The 16,417-nt window shown below is 50.9% G+C and overlaps 1 protein-coding gene across 2 annotated transcripts; it reads left to right on the top strand.

The window, feature by feature from the left end:
• The first annotated feature begins 148 nt into the window (after nt 1–148).
• On the top strand, nt 149–13,293 carry LOC128830928 (zinc finger protein 271-like). 2 transcript variants are annotated; one of them, XM_054016861.1, is made up of 5 exons: nt 2,546–2,573; nt 4,305–4,470; nt 6,375–6,507; nt 8,627–8,731; nt 9,522–13,293. In XM_054016861.1, the coding sequence occupies exons 1-5, from the start codon at nt 2,554–2,556 to the stop codon at nt 11,723–11,725; spliced, it is 2,628 nt and encodes an 875-aa protein (XP_053872836.1). In that variant the 5' UTR covers nt 2,546–2,553; the 3' UTR covers nt 11,726–13,293. The 2 variants fall into 2 exon arrangements, with proteins under 2 accessions (XP_053872837.1, XP_053872836.1); XM_054016862.1 differs by lacking the exons at nt 2,546–2,573; nt 4,305–4,470 and adding an exon at nt 149–259.
• The last annotated feature ends 3,124 nt before the right edge of the window (nt 13,294–16,417 follow it).

Consider the following 16,417-nt stretch of genomic DNA (forward strand, 5'->3'; position numbering starts at 1 on the left):
GGCAGAGCTGGGATGTTTCAGACACCGGAAAAACCCTTTATTACAATAGTGCCTGCAGCCCTGGCAGAGGGGTTGGGTATAGGATAGTGGTTCTCAACCAGGGGGACGCAGAGGTCTTCCAGGGGGTACATCAACTCATCTAGGGATTTGCCTGGTTTTACAGCAGGTTACCTAAAAAGCACTAGGGAAGTCAGTACAAACTAAAACTTCATACAGACAGTGACTTGTTTATACTGCTCTATAGACTATACACTGAAATGTAAGTACAATCTTTATATTCCAGCTGATTTAGTTTATAATTATATGGTAAAAATGAGGAAGTCACCTATTTTTCAGTAATAGTGCGGCTGTGACACTTCTGTATTTTTAAAAGAAGAACAGGAGTACTTGTGGCACCTTAGAGACTAACAAATTTATTAGAGCATAAGCTTTCGTGGACTACAGCCCACTTCTTCGGATGCATATTTTTGTGTCTGATTTTGCAAGCAAGTAGTTTTTAAATCAGGTGAAACTTGGGGGTACACAAGGCAAACGAGACTCCTGAAAAGGGGGCAGTCGTCTGGAAAGGTTGAGAGCCACTGGGATAGGAATCAGGTCTGCGGGCTGCAGAGCGAAAGGGGCAGGAGTCTGAGAGCTGTGGAGGGGAGCAGGTTCAAAGAGTCACCCCTGGGTTCAGGAGACCTCAGAGGAGGGTGGGGGGAGCTGGGAATTACTCAAGCAGATGCCTATTGCATTAGAGAGACAAGGTGGGGGAGGCAATATCTTTTACTGGGCCATCTTCTGTTGGGGAGAGAGACAAGCTCTGGCCACACTGAGCTCTTCACACATTTTGGGCGAGACAGTGGAAGCCCCTCATGCAGAGGCATGCAGGAGAGCGGGGAGAGGGCGTGTATGTGGCCATTATAAACCATCTCTGCATTCATCCCTGCAACCTAGCCTAGGACACGGCCCCTGGGGCATACCACCGCTGCATGGGGCAATGGGCATGCTCCCTGGAGCTTTGGGAGAGACTGTGCCCCAACCCTCCCCCCATCCCCTTAAAGAGGTGTGACTCCTGCCCCTCCTGCCCCAAAGCCAGCCCGGAGCTATGGACATAGCCGGGCCCTTAATGCTGCATTGAGTTATGAACAACCCCACCTGCTTCATTAACGCATTATCTTGTTGGCTGGTGAAAAGGCTTTTCAATGGGGTGTTTGCCCTTGTGTTAAGCAGGCAAAGTAGGGTGACCAGATAGCAAGTGTGAAAAATCAGGATGGGGTGGGGGGTAAGAGGAGCCCATATAAAAAAAAGCCCCAAATATCGGGACTGTCCCTATAAAATCAGGACATCTGATCACCCTAAGGCAGAGGTCTCTATGTACCAAGCCCCGAACCTTGCTGAACACTGTTTCAGTTCTGCCACTGACTCCCAGTGACCTTGGGCAAGTCACTCGGTCTCTGTGTCTGTAAAATAAGAATCCGTCCTCTGTCTCCCTTGTCTGTTTAGATTGTGAGTAATTGGAGCAAGGACTGTCTCTCATTCTGTGTGTGCAGCAAGATTCTAGCATGATGGGGCTCTGATCTCAGCAGGGGCCTCTAGGCAATACTGTAATCCAGGGGTGGCCAAACTCCAGCTCCCGAACCACATGCGGCTCTTTTACAGTTAAAATGTGGCTCCCCTCCCTGCGCCCCGTTTTCAAACTTGCGCCGCTCATCACCCAAGCGTAGGACCCCGTTAATGAGCATAAACGCTGTAAGTGAGCTCGGCCTCATTGAGCTGAATCCTGCCAAAACCGCATGGCCAAATGCACATTCACACCCCGCACAGTCCAGCCACGGAGCATTTCTGGCTCTTCACAGGCATTAGATCAAAGTTGCATCAAAGTGCTTCTGTTTGCACAGACGTTCAGGGATTGTCCGTTCTCTGTGGGTGAAATTCACTCCACTCATGGAAAGCCCAACTACCCAGGGTCTAAGTAGGTAGGATGGGGGTGGTTAATACTGCTATCGGCCACCTTTTTGCTGTTTTCTAGCATCCAGCTAGGCTTTTCTTACCTTGTCTTGGGATGTCAAACACCCATCCCTTGATCTGTAATTGATGATGCATATTCAGATTCTGCAAAGCCTCTGTAGTCATTTAAAAGAAGAAAATATCTAGCCCTCATGGGTGCAAACTGGAAAGCTTCCAACTGTGAAGGGATCGTAACCAATGCAACCCGGTCTTCCTGAGTCTGCAGGCAGCTTGAAACAAAGGACACAGTGGTGTGAGCTCTGCCAGTCCTCCATCAATCTCAATGGCGTGTCAACTCTAAAGCCTAACAATGACACTTCAATGTCAATATTAACTATTTCATTGCTGATCATTTTAGCAGATGGAACAGGGCAGGGGATGGGAATGAAACCCATGAGGATGGAATTAGAAGTTACTGTAGGGAAGGAAATGCAGCAGGAACAACAGAGGAGACCCACAAAGACAAAGAAGAAGAAGAGAAACAGAGAAAGGGGAATGGGGAAGGAAGAGAAATAAAGGGCAGGCTATGGTAGCCTAGAGAAGATTGTATTTTTCCACAGGGCGATGCTGGATGAACCAATAAGGTACTAAGCAGATAAATAATTATGTTAACTAAAAGCTTGGCTACTAAATAATGTCCCTATTTAACTTCTTATCTTTGTGCAAACCTGCCATTGAGCTCAGCAGGGAGCCAGGGACAGTGATGGGCGTGCAGTCCTAAACACATACTCTGGCAAGTCGGCCATAATTAAATATGGAATTCAGCCATCTCCACGGAATCAGTCTGACCCCCTGCACTACAGATCAACCAACACAACCTTCTAGGTTCTCTACATTTTTTTGTATGGTTAAGAACATAAGAACGGCCGTACTGAGTCAGACCAAAGGTCCATCCAGCCCAGTATCCTGTCTACCGACAGTGGCCAATGCCAGGTGCCCCAGAGGGAGTGAACCTAACAGGTAATGATCAAGTGATCTCTCTCCTGCCATCCATCTCCACCCTCTGACAAACCGAGACTAGGGACACCATTCCTTACCCATCCTGGCTAATAGCCATTAATGGACTTAACCACCATGAATTTATCCAGTTCTCTTTTAAACGCTGTTATAGTCCTAGCCTTCACAACCTCCTCAGGCAAGGAGTTCCACAGGTTGACTATCCGCTGCGTGAAGAAGAACTTCCTTTTATTTGTTTTAAACCTGCTGCCCATTAATTTCATTTGGTGGCCTCTAGTTCTTCTATTATGGGAAAAAGTAAATAACTTTTCCTTATTCACTTTCTCCACACCACTCATGATTTTATAGACCTCTATCAGATCCCCCCTTAGTCTCCTCTTTTCCAAGCTGAAAAGTCCTAGCCTCTTTAATCTCTCCTCATATGGGACCTGTTCCAAACCCCTCATCATGTTAGTTGCCCTTCTCTGAACCTTTTCTAGTGCCTAGTTGCTTCTATGCTCCTAAAGAAACTCTTTAATGCAGAATTTGTGGGGGCCTTTGAGGTGAAAACCAAACTGGCTACTTGTTTTGATTGATATGAAAATCATGAAATCCAAATCTGCCGCAACTGTGTTGTTTTTATTGGTAAGAAAAAAATACATCCAGAATCACAGGCCCTCTGCATGTATTTCAAGACAGCCCCTCGCAAGGGGTGGCTCGCTGGCACTAGCCTAGGCATGAAATTGAACAGCTGAATGGTGAAAAAACAGGACTTTTGATTTTCAGGCCTCTGCTAGGAGGCCATGGCATGCCCTGATTTTACATGCCGTGCATCCCTGTTGGCTTAAATACCCACGATGGGTGCCGTACAAGAGCCCAGAGAGACAGAGACAAGTTATTGAACGTCCCTGTGCCTCAGTTTCCTCACCTGTAAGGGGTGGGAGGGGAGATAATAAGACTCATCACACAGGCATGCTGTGAGCTTTACCTAAAGCCCTTTCAGTGCCTCAAACACTGCAGAAGTGTAAAATATTACCTAGCAGGGAGTAACCGTGTTAGTCTGCATCCACACAAACCACCAGGAGTTCGGTGGCACCTTAAAGACTAACAGATTTATTTGGGCATAAGTGTTCGTGGGTAAAAAACCCACTTCCTCAGATGCATGGAGTGAAAATATTAGCTGTGTGTGTGTGTGTGTGTGTGTGTGTGTGTGATGACGGTTCCAAGTTCCCACTCCCAACGTCCACCAGGGGGCAGCCTCTCCTTGCCCTGGGAGCTGGATGTTCTAGGGAGAGCGCAAGCACCAGGCGTGTGTCTCTTCCTCCCTCATCTCCCCGGCTAACCAATGGGAGCGGGTTTCCTGCTGCCTGCATCCCCAGGAGTCAGAGCTGCAGCTGCAGCGTGTGTGAGACAGGAAGCCAGAGACACAGGGACTGCAGCTGGAGGCCCAGGGATCTCATCAAACCGGCTGCTGCTGCTGGAGAGAGATTCTGGGGCTGCAGAGAAGGTGGAAGGAAAATGTCTGAAAGGGTTTCTGGCTTGCAGGTAGGAAATGTGTCTTCGGCCTCTAGCCTTGGCCTCTTTCCCTTGTGCTTGGCAGGTGATGCTGCAGGCTGGAAACAGCCAACAGGGAGCTGGGACTTCCCTCCTTCGGCCTCTGCACGGTGCATGCCAATAATAAAATAATAATAATAATAATTACAGAAATTGGCTGCCCTCCAACTCTAGCTTTGTTAACTGCACCCCTGTTCACGTTTTCAACACCAACCACGGGGAAGCCTGGGCGATTGGTTTCAGCAAGAAAGAGAGACTAGCCTTCACTATAACATAAGCCCATTTTTAAACTCAGCAATCTCAGAGTGAAATCCTGTCATTTTAAAAACCGACACGATGAATGTCATGAACAGAACGGGGGCGGCGGGATAAGCAAAGCTCTCATTTGACATAATTAACAATGCTTCGGGGTGTGCAAAAATAATTTGCAAATCTGTCATACGGCCCAATCCTGCAGTCCTCACTCAGGCAAAACTCCCAGTGACTTCCGTGGGTTTCACCTGGGCAAAGAGTGCAAGATCAGCCCCTGAACTGACCAGATAAAACCCTGGATGCTAAATGGGCATACTCTATCCCCATCAGGGGGTGCTTTGTTTGGTTCTGCAGCCTTCCCTCCTCACACATCCCCACCAAATTCTCACAGTCCCCACGGGGGTAGCCATTTCAAGAGGCAGAAGCAGGAAGCAGAAATTTTTTATTGTTCTGCTCGAATACACAAATGGTGCTCAGAGATTTTATTAAAATGGGAAAACTTGTACCAAAGTGCTACCTGGGATGTTGACTCTCTAGGTGCTGATTGGTCAGGACTTGCAACAAGCTTGAATGAGAGAGGCTGAGTGATTTTGATGCAATGTCCGATTGGTCAAATGCTAAGCATGGCCTTGGTGAGGCACTGACTTCAGGAATCATCAGGTGATTTGATAAATTCCCCACCTGTCTTGTCCCTGGTGCATGCATGGTAAATTGAAAATGGTGCGCACCTTTGCTGCGAGATTGCCGTACTTCGTATTACAATGTATAATGTTGGTACAGTGTGTAAAATGTCTGTGCTCATCCGTGATTTACAATGTCATTCTATAGCAACCCTTGATCGTCACTTTAAAAAACACATGCAATTCTTGTGCACATTTATATGGAGGCTCCTGGGTGTTTGCTTTTTGCATATGATTTAAATAATAATATAACACTTGTGACAGCTACTGGGGGTACCCTGATGATGAGCCTGCACATGCCTAGATAAATAGAATGCTTTAGTTAAGTTTAGGAGGGCATTTCTTTGTTCTCTCTCTCAAAAATGCATCGCTCTACAGCACTAGTCCAAACCACTCCCATTGACAGTAGCGATACTGCAGAGTTTGGGGAAATGACTGTTGGATGTGGTGTCTTTTGATAAGTAAATTCTTTTAAAACACAACAAGTTCTTGGGGTGTTTTTCCCCCTGAAACTTCAGGTCTGATCTCATTCAAAGCTGGGTGAGTAATGAAAATAGTGTGTTAATTTGAGTCAGCTAACCTATTCCTGGCAGGCTCCTTTTTGTATATGTTCATTATTTGCCCAGCCTCACAAATAGGAAGAATGCCAGTGAGAATTGTCAAATAATTAAAAAAAAAATCAACAAATAAAATCAAATATTGGAGAGAGCTTGAACCTCAACCGAAAGGCAAATGAAGAAGAGAACAAATGAATTCTGCTGGTGTTTGAGTGAGAGACTCATGGAGGGGAAAAGGAGACTTTTCCTGCAGTTAGAAAACCAAAAACCATATTTCTTCCTCCTCCTCCCAATCATGCAAAAAGGCGGAACATAAAGGCCCATATTTTCTTCTTGGTTCTGCTGTTGAAATCCACGTTGACCTGCGACTGCAGTACATATCAATAATAATTTCCTGTGATTTCAGGTCCCAGTGTCATTTGCCGATGTCTCAGTCTGTTTCACCCGGGAGGAGTGGGAGATCTTGGCGGAATGGCAGAAGAAGCTGTACTGGGACGTGATGAGAGAGAACTATGAGATGCTGATATCGCTGGCTGACTGTACGTTAATGGGGAGCTGTCACATCTGAATGGCTTTGAGAGTTTGTTCCCCTCCTTTTAATCTTCTAATGAAGGGTGTGGGCTTGGCAGCCCTGAAAACGGAGGGTAGTGGACAGAGCCGTGGGTTAGGGCTCAGGAGATCTGGGACCTAGTCCTGGCTCTGCCACTGGCCTGCTGTTTGACCGTGGGCAACTCACTTCATTCCCTTGTGCCTCAGTTTCCCTATTTGTAAAATGCAAAGCACTTCCCAAAGGAGGTCAATATCATTAGCCCAATGATACCGATCTTTTTTGTTGAAGCGCTTTGAGATCTACTGGTGAAAACAAACCCACAAGCTAGGTCTTGTTTATCCACAAAGCAGGTGAGCAGCAGCAGTGCCTGCTTCTCACATTCTGTTCCAGTGCCGTCCCACCCTTCCAGCATGAAAACATCCTGGACGAGAGGGGAGTCGCTCTCCATGGTCTAGTCAATCTGCTGAGACCACCAGGCAGAGCCACTTGGTGCCAGTTGTGCCAACAGCTTTTTGTGATTGCCGTGTTGGGAACTGGGATTCCCAACTTGTTTCACACGGGTGTCTTGAAGATCTTTGGTTTTGCATAAATGAGGGGCCATCTCTGTAAATAACCCTCAGTGTTCCTCTATTTTGCCTTTAAGCGTTACTCTCTTACAGAATTGAGTTCCCTCTTCTTAACACTAACAGTTTTGTTAGTCTCTAAGGTGCCACAAGTACTCCTGTTAGTTTTGTCCTTGGTTTTCATAAAAGTGCCTGAAATTGTTACTTTAGCATTGGCCACTGATTCCCAGAAATAGCTTCCAGTTGAATGGGCTCTGCTAACCCCCCTGCCTCATTGCCGGCCCTGCAGGCTCAACCTAGCTTCTGAAAAATCAGGCTGTGTTTTTTCTGCAAGCAGTAAAGATCCTGGACTAGGGATTTAACTGGTAATTTTGTTGGGAATCCATGAGGCAGAATAAGGTGCAGCTTTGCTTGCCTGTATGTACAATCGATTAGCTCTTCAGGGCTGACAATGGTAAAACAGCCGGTGGAACTCATTGCCACAAGATATCATTAAGGCCGGTTTCAAAGAAGGACTGGGTATTTATATGGATAATGAGACTGTCTGGCGTTACAACAATAAAGGTTTAAAAAGTAGTTTGGAAGGAACAGAAACCCTCATGCTTCAAGGCAGTAGCCAGCCTTTAATTGAGGAAGGAACGTTAGGAAATTTTTTTCACCTGTGGGCAGGTTATTCCAGAAGTGCCTACTGCAGGGTGCGTCTCACCTTGTATTGCGTCTGGTGTTGGTTGCTGTTTGGAAACAGGATACTGGACTAGGCGGTCTGATCCCGTCCAGCAATTGCTCTGCTCCTCGTAAAGGGCTCCGCTCACCGCAGATGCGCCTCCTTGTGGCTAGGTCTGGGAATTAGCTTTCACCCTGTCTGGCGCCCCTGTCGTCGGCTGCTCGCACGTGGTCCCTCTCTCTCTTCGCGACTGGAAGCGCTCCCTCTCTGTAACTTGGCCTTGCAGACACGCCACTATATAGTCTCCCCTTTGCGGGGTACCAAGGTCCCACTGGACGAAGCTGTCCAGATGCTGCCTAAGATGGTCTCTGTTCCACCTCTAGGTCCTGTGCCACTGCCCAGTGGCTGGTAGGGGAACCTCGGGCCCCTGCAGCTCCAGGTTCTGGTCCAAGGACCCTCTGACTAGCCGTCCAGGGCCGCTCAGACTCAGTCCCTGTCGGCGTTTCCCTGGCCTCCTTCCTACCCCACTTCTCTATCTCCTGGTCTATCTCTGGGTTTACCACCAGAGCTTCCTCTGCTGCCCATGGCTACTTCTCCCCTCTCAGCCGCTTGCCAGACTCCCTAGTCCAGGGCAGGAAAGCAGACACGGAGGCCAAGTGAAGCCTCTCAAAGCCACAGAGGGAGTCTAGGTCAGAGCCGGGATTAGCGCTCGGGAGGGCCGGCTCTCAACCCACTAGGAGGCACTTCTCTCCTGGGAAGCGATGGAAAGCCCACATCCGTACGAAGGGCTCAGGCAGGTTTGCTGGTCAGCCCTGAGCAGAAGGCTATGACTGCCGTGGGCCGGCTTGGATTATTTCTGATTGTTTGTTTGTAACATGCAGGGGGTGATATGCCAAAACCTGCCCTCTTGCTGCTGACGGAGGAAGGGGGAAAGCCTGGTGCGGAGGAGGCCTCTGCCTGGGAGGCCCTGGCCCCGGTGTCTATGGGTGAGTACGGGAAATGCTGGCAAGAGAAAAGAAACGTCCCTGAGCAAAGGAGAGCTGGCTGAAATTCTTCACACCCAAAGCTTCTGTTGTGGAAATGGGGCCTTGTTTTGGGCGTGAAAAATCTTCTTGAAAAACTGACGTTACAGAACAATGACTGACATTTGTATTGTGCTCCAGGCTTCTGGTGCATGAAAAAATTAGAAACTGGTGTGTTGCTAACAATTTCAGTTAATTTTGAAAAAAAAACAAAACGTGGGGCAGTTTTGAACCCTACGAAACAGAAACCGTCTATAAATTTGTAGCAAAACTGTTTTTTCCACTTTTTAAACCAGCTCTGTTTTAAGTGGGAAACCTGCATAAAAGCTTCATCTTCACGGGCAGCTCAGTGTGGTGCTGTTAGCGAAACAGCCGGGACCTGCAATAGGCGGTACGGAAGTTGGGATTAGTGACCTCATGCACAATACGTGGTAGTGTCCCCGCTAGAGAAGTATCGCCTTTCTCTCCAGTCTGCCCTCCTGTAAGACACAGGCCAGGGAACTGCCCCAAAATAACCATCCCATCTTGATTTAAAAATTGTTAGTGCTGGAGAATCCACCATGACACTTGGTAAATCGTTCCAGTGGTTAATTACTCTTGCTAGCTCCCTGGTTCACATTCGGAGTTCAGGGGCATGGCTTAGTTTCAGATTAATGTGACTAGGAATTCCGAAGAGAATGAAATCTAGTCAAGAAATGCAGGAGGAGCTTCGCTCTTCCGTGTGCCTAATGAGAGGGGTGTTGTTTCCTTCCAGTTGCCGAATGCCTGAATGCAAGTGGAAAGGTGAAACTGGAGGACAATGAAGTTGAAATCCAAATCCCTGAGCGTCTCCCTTTGTCTGTGGAGGAAAGGCCCGTTTCGTGGGGCTCGGAGAGTAGTGCGTCACCTTTGGGTGGTCAGCTGCACACGGCCCCCCAGGCTGCTCTCGGCGACGTCGATGGCAAAGCTCCCGCTGTCCTCACTAAGTGCAAGCCAGAGCCCTTCGGGGAGGTGGAAGTTCCACGCGAGTGTCCTTCGCGGCGTGGTGGCAGTTTGCGATGGCAGCAGCAGGCCGACGGCCCCGCCCCGCAGGAGGCTCGCTGCCGTGTGAAGGAAGAGATTGAAGATGGCGGCTCTGGAACGGGTTTCAGTGCTCAGCAGTACCAGAGCGCCCCCAGAGAAGAGGCAGAGGCTCCTCCATGCACCAAGTACGATGAAAGCTACAGCCCGTGGCTGGGCGCCGCCGGCAGCCAGAGGACTCGTGCGGGAGCGGATCCGTCCAGCGGCAGCGAAGACCAGTGTGTTGTCATCTGCAAGACCGAGATAATGGATGACCTCCAGGTTCACATAGTGGAGGAGCCTTATCCGGGCGAGTCCCCGGGCGGCGAGCAGCAGCGAGATCAGCGGAGAGCGCGGCTCCTGTGGTGCTCCAAGTGCGACAGAGACTTCCTGCGCCGCTCGGACCTGGTGAGGCACTGCCGAGTGCACAACGGTGAGCGGCCGTACCGCTGCAACCGCTGCGGCAATGGCTTCCGCCGGCGCTCGCACCTCAACGAGCACCTGCGCACGCACACGGGCGAGAAGCCCTTCCGCTGCAGCCTCTGCCCCAAGAGCTTCAGCCGGCGCTCCACCCTCAACAAGCACCAGGAGACCCACGCCAAGGGGCAGCCCTGGAGACACGCCGAGTGCCCCAGGGAGCCAGCCTGGCAGAATGACCCGCCAAAGCTGCGCCGGGCCCGCAAGGTGGACAAGGCCTACCGAAGCGGGAGGGGCCAAGCGACCTTCAGCACGCTGGGGCCTGCGGCCCAGCACAAGAGGATGCGTGCCGGGGGGAAGCCCTTCTCTTGCGGTGTCTGCGGCAAGGGCTTCAGCACGCGCTCCTACGCCGCCAAACACGAGCATGCCCACCTGGAGGAGCGGCCCTACCCCTGCGCCCTGGGCCCCGAGAGCTTCACCGGGCAGCAGGCCCTGGCCAGGCACCAGCGGGCGCCCAGCGGCGAGAAGCCCTTCCCCTGCGGCTTGTGCGGCCGGTGGTTCCGCCGGCGCTCCCACCTCAGCGACCACCTGCGCACGCACACCGGCGAGAAACCTTTCCCTTGCCACCTGTGCCCCAAGAGCTTCAGCCGGCGCTCCACCCTCAACAAGCACCAGGAGACCCACATGCGGCCAGGCCTGCTCGCTGCCCCGGACAGGGACCCCCTCCACAAGCTGCCCCCCCGCAGCCACCCCGCGGCCAAGCCCTACCCCTGCGGCAGGTGCCACAAGAGCTTCAGCACCCGGGCCTATGCCCTGCGGCACGAGAGGTCTCACACCGGGGAGAGGCCGGGTCCGCCTGGCATGGGCGACCGGAGCTTTGGCAGACAGACTCGCACCGTCAAGCACGAGACCGACCCCCGGGGAGAGGAGCCGTGTTGGCCCCAGGGCCACGGGAACGGGGTCTGGTCACAACCGCTCACTTTCAAGGAGAGGCCATTCCCAGGGCCGAGCGTCCTGGGGCGAGCGCCAGAGCATCCACCTGCTCCTGCCAAGGCCAAGCCCTACCCCTGCCCTCTCTGCCCCCAGAGCTTCAGGAGCCCGCTGGCTTTGAAGAGGCACCAGCCGAGCCACACGGCGGAGAAGCCCTTCTCCTGCAGCCTGTGCCACAAGCAGTTCCGCCGGCGCTCCTACCTCAGCGTCCACCGGCGGGTGCACCTGGAGAACGGCCCCTACCAGTGCGCCCTGTGTGAGAAACACTTCATCTTCAAGTGCGACTTCGTCAAGCATTACGGCTTCCACACGGGCGAGCGGCCCTACCCCTGCAGCCGCTGCGCCCGCAGCTTCCGCAAGCAGTCGCACCTCACCGAGCACCTCCGCATCCACACCGGCGAGAAGCCTTTCCCCTGCACACGGTGCGGCAAGCGCTTCGGCCGCCGCTCCACGCTGACCAAGCACCAGCAGATCCACGCCCGGCGCGCGCCCCTCCGCTGTGCCGACTGCTAGAAAGCCTTCGCCGTGGAGTCGGTCTTTATCATGCACCAGAAAATGCATGGCAGGACGGCCACGCCCAGCGTGTGACTCCGTTTCCAGAAGCACGGCATAACTGCATGGGCCACAACATCTGGCCAGCTGATGATCTGTAGCCAGCTGCTGCATGGGACAGGGAGTCACTCCAAAGGCCAGCTTTGCTGACTGCCAAAGTGGAGAAGGGGTCTAGTCAATTGCCGGGTGCCTCCCCTTTAACAAATGCACTAGAGTTATTCTCATGACTGCAGCATGGAAAGCTTTGCTTGGATCATACAGCAGGCTGGAGGATACATAAGACATAAGAGAAATTATTTAAATGTATGAGCTATTCGTTATGCCTCTGGGTGAGTCCCCAGCAGTGGGGATTGAACCTGGGATATTATCAACACATGAGCCTCTCTCCTGCTTGGGCTAAAAGACTCAGCTGTTTAAGGCTAAGAACGGCCACGCTGGGTCAGACCAAAGGTTCATCTAGCCCAGTATCCGGTCTTCCGACAGTGCCAAGTGCCCCAGAGGGAATGAACAGAACAGGGAATCATCAAGTGATCCATCCCCTGTCGCCCATTCCCAGCTTCTGGCAAACAGAGGCTAGGGAGACTCAGAGGCTGAGGCTGCATCCCTGACTATCTGGGCTAATAGCCATTGATGGACCTGTCCTCCATCAACTTATCTAGTTCTTTTTTTGAACCCTGTTACAAGTTTGGCCTTCACAACATCCTTGGGAAAAGAGTTCCACAGGTTGACTCTGCGTTGTGTGAGGAAGTACGTCCTTATGTTTGTTTTAAACCTGCTGCCTATTCATTTTATTGGGTGACCCCTAGTTCTTGTGTTATGAGGAGTAAATAACATTTCCTTATTCACGTTCTCCACACCAGTCAGGATTTTATAGACCTCTATCATATGCCCTCTTAGTTATCTCCTTTCCAAACTGAAAAGTCCCAGTCTTTGTAATCTCTCCTTATATGGAAGCTCTTTCAGACCCCTAATCATTTTTGTTGCCCTTGTCTGTATCTTTTCCAATTCTAATACATCTTTTTTGAGATGAGGTGACCAGATCTGCACACAATATTCAAGGTGTGAGCATACCATGGATTTACATAGAGGCTGTTTGATATTTTCTCTTATCTATTCCTTTCCCATTGCCAGTCTGTTCGGTTTTTTGACTGCCGCTGCTCATTGAGCAGATGGTTTCAGAGAACTATCCATGATGACTCCAAGATCTTTCTTCATACATCATTTTTTATGTATGGTTGGGATTATGTTTTCCAATGTGCATTACTTTGCATTTTATCAGCATTAAATTTCATCTGCCATTTTGTTGCCCAGTCACACAGTTTTGAGATCCCTTTGTAACTCTTTGCAATCTGCTTTGGACTTAACTACCTTGAGTAATTTTGTAGTGTTTGCAAATTTTGCCACCTCACTGTTTACCCCTTTTTCCAGATCACTTATGAATATGTTGAATAGGACTGATCCCAATACAGACCCCTGCAGGACACCACTATTTTCCTCTCGCCATTGTGAAAACTGACCATTTATTCTTACCCTTTGTTTTCTGTCTTTTAACTAGTTACTGATCCATGAGAGGATCTTCCCTCTTATCCCATGACTGCTTACTTTGCTTAAGAGCCTTTGGTAAGGGACTTGTCAAAAGCTTTCTGTAAATCTAAGTACACTATATCCACTGGATCACCCTGGTCCACATGTTTGGTGACCCCGCTCAAAGAATTCCAATAGATTGGTGAGGCATGATTTTCCTTTACAAAAGCTATTTTGACTCTTCCCCAACAAACCACGTTCACCTGTTTGTCGGATAATTCTGTTGTTTACTGTAGTTTCAACCAATTTGCCTGGTACTGAAGTTAGGCTTACTGGCCTGTAATTGCCGAGATCGCCTCTGGAGCTTTTTAAAAAATTGTTTACACGTCTACATGTACAGCCGCGTGAAGGGTACAGGTACTATGCCTGTAGCTGCATGCTGCAGTGAAAGGCTCTGGCAGGGGGAGGCGGCAGAACACTACACTGCTATTTTTAGCAGTGTAGACGTGGGAGGTGCTGCTTGGGCGTGCAGAGACCTGTGTCGGGTGAATATGCCCTAGAGTTCAGGTGCATAGGGCATGCTACTCACCTAAACCGTGTCTTACTGTCTACACTGCTGGTTATGCCTGTGCTAGGTGGTGTGCAGCATTTGGACTCTACCTATGGCCAAAAGTATAGACGTAGCCTTAGCCACTGCTGTAGCAGGCTCATCAACCTCTATCTGTGGCCTAGCCACCACTAGAGGGGGACAGAGCACCGCCGTGAGTGGTTACAGCTTACATTTTAAAGAGTGTTTTCTCACCTGGGGCTGACACCCCATCCGCTCTCATATGCTAAGCTTGGTCACGCCAGGTCAGTACTTGGACGGGGGACCAGCTGCTGAAGGCAAGATAGGAATTCAAAAGGTGACTCTTCCACGTGAGTTGGTGCCGTACCTAGGGCCCAGCATGGTGCTAAGGGGCACAGTGCTTCTGGAGGTGCTGACATTTGGACGAGATGTAAGACTGGGGTCCACCACTTGTCCTCATTAAAGATCTCCTGAAATGTGCCCAGAGTGCTGTCCTGGCCCGATCCCATCTCTGGTAACAGCATTCAGACAACTTGGAAATCTGTCCCCACTCTTTCAGTCGGATGGGATATTCTTCCTGCTCTGCCATATTACTGCGTGTAGTTAAACTGTTGCCATGTTTGACCCCAGAGGCAGCTGCATCTCAGTGGACGAGTCAAGGATTAATTTCCAGTATATATAATTGCAGACTGCAAAGAACGAGACGTGCAAGATATTACCACTAATGTCTAGCTCAGGCCTCCCATAAGAGACATGTGCCCATAGGGTGGGGGAAGGAGTTCTAGTAAATGTAGCCTGGTATCGGAGCATAGCCGACTGGGTATCCTGGTGGCCAAAAGGTGTGTGGTGCGCAGCACCAGCCTCCGCAATACAGACCTCCTCTTGCTTCTAGCTCGGCCTCCTACTTAAAAGACGGATGGTTTTTACCTTAGGTAACAGGAGTGAGAACCAATTGCACTGATCAGTCAGTAACGATTCCAGTTCTATCACTGGAACCCGATACTGGATCTCTTGCACTCAATGGCTTAGCTGTAAACGGACAATAAAAAGGTTAATTACAAAGTGCCTTGGCCGGTTATTATCTTGGAGTCGGAGCTGAATTCAGGCCAACTGTTGGTCTTTTATTTACATGTTCTGATGGTGGAATATGTCTGGGCCCAAATCCCAGTGGAACTTAGGGGGACAGGAAGCTGGGGGACAGAATCCTTTCCATGCGCGGCTTCCTCCGTTCTCACGGGAGGCAGGGAGGACGTCAGCCACCCTCGTCAATAAGAGCGTGCCTGCAGCATTAGGCCAAAAGCACGTGACTTGCTTGGCATGTATTGTCCAGCGTTAGCGAGATGCCAGGGGATTCTCCTGGAGCAGGAGAGGCAGGGAGCTGTACGGGGTCGGGCGCCAGCCTGGGAGCTCGGGCCAGCTCTGCCATTGATTTGCTGGGTCAACTGCTCAAACTTTGCAGGCATCTAAAAAGTTTGACACTATTCCTTTCTATTGTCCTGTTGGATGGGTGGCAGCGCAAACGCAGGCTCTGCCTGGGGCCTGAGAAAGATGACCCGGTTTGCAGAAGGGCTGGGCTCTTAGAGCTCCTACTGCCGTCTGTGGCAAACTGGGAGTGAAAAATCAGCCCATTCCTAGGGGGTCTCACTTCAGGCACCTGCATGTGGCCAGTGCTTCTTGGCTCGTATGAGCTGCGGCTTAGACACATCCTCTAGCCCTTAGCGTTTGGGCACATCTGCCAGTCCCCTGCCCTCTGTATCTTGCCGGTGCTGATGTACGTGGAAATGGAAGAGGATTCCAGCTCTGCTCTCTCCAGAGCCGTACAGAGGGGACTGGGACTGACATCCTCACTGCATGCCAGGATGCTGCAGTAACTGCACCCCATTGTCCTCCATTGCCCCCACCAGCTGTGCGCCGTATAGGCACAGTGGCGTGCTCAGTGCTCAGACGATGTAACGCACGACGTAGTGACCCGCTGGCTTTCCCTCTAACAGCAATAACAAGTTTGGAACATAGTAATTTAGCGCCAGTAACCTGATGGTGCTCTGAGCCCTTTAGCAATAGGAATCCTCACCCCCCCCCCCCGCCCTTTTTCCAGGGGGGTCCAGAGAGGGGCAGTGACTTGTGTGTGAGACTCCGTGGCAGAGCTGGGCCTAGAGCCCCCATCAGATTTAGCTATTGAGCACCATTCACAGTGATCTCTAGGGATTGCATCTCCTGCCTCCCCAGCCTGTGCATTAGCTACACTGGGGTCCCTCCAATAGGTTGATCCATGTAGGCCCCCCCCCGACTCTCCCGGGAGTCAGACTGCTGGGAGAAGGAGCCCTTGGTACGTACTTCAAGGGACTCTCCAAATCTGGCCTCAGACCAAGGTTGCACCTGCACTGTGCCCTGGACTGGCCTCTGGCTGTGGTCCTGCGTGTGTGCTGGCAGTCAGGCACCCTCGCCTTTCCCAGCTAGGATACAGCTCCAGCCCCACCCTTGGCCCGGATCTGCTTGTACAGCCAGCTTCCCACAGCCCTTCCCTGGCTGCTTGGGCCAGCGCTGGACTGGGACCAGTGGCC

This window comes from Malaclemys terrapin, chromosome 2 (assembly GCF_027887155.1).
Source record: "Malaclemys terrapin pileata isolate rMalTer1 chromosome 2, rMalTer1.hap1, whole genome shotgun sequence".
Lineage (NCBI taxonomy): Eukaryota > Metazoa > Chordata > Testudines > Emydidae > Malaclemys > Malaclemys terrapin.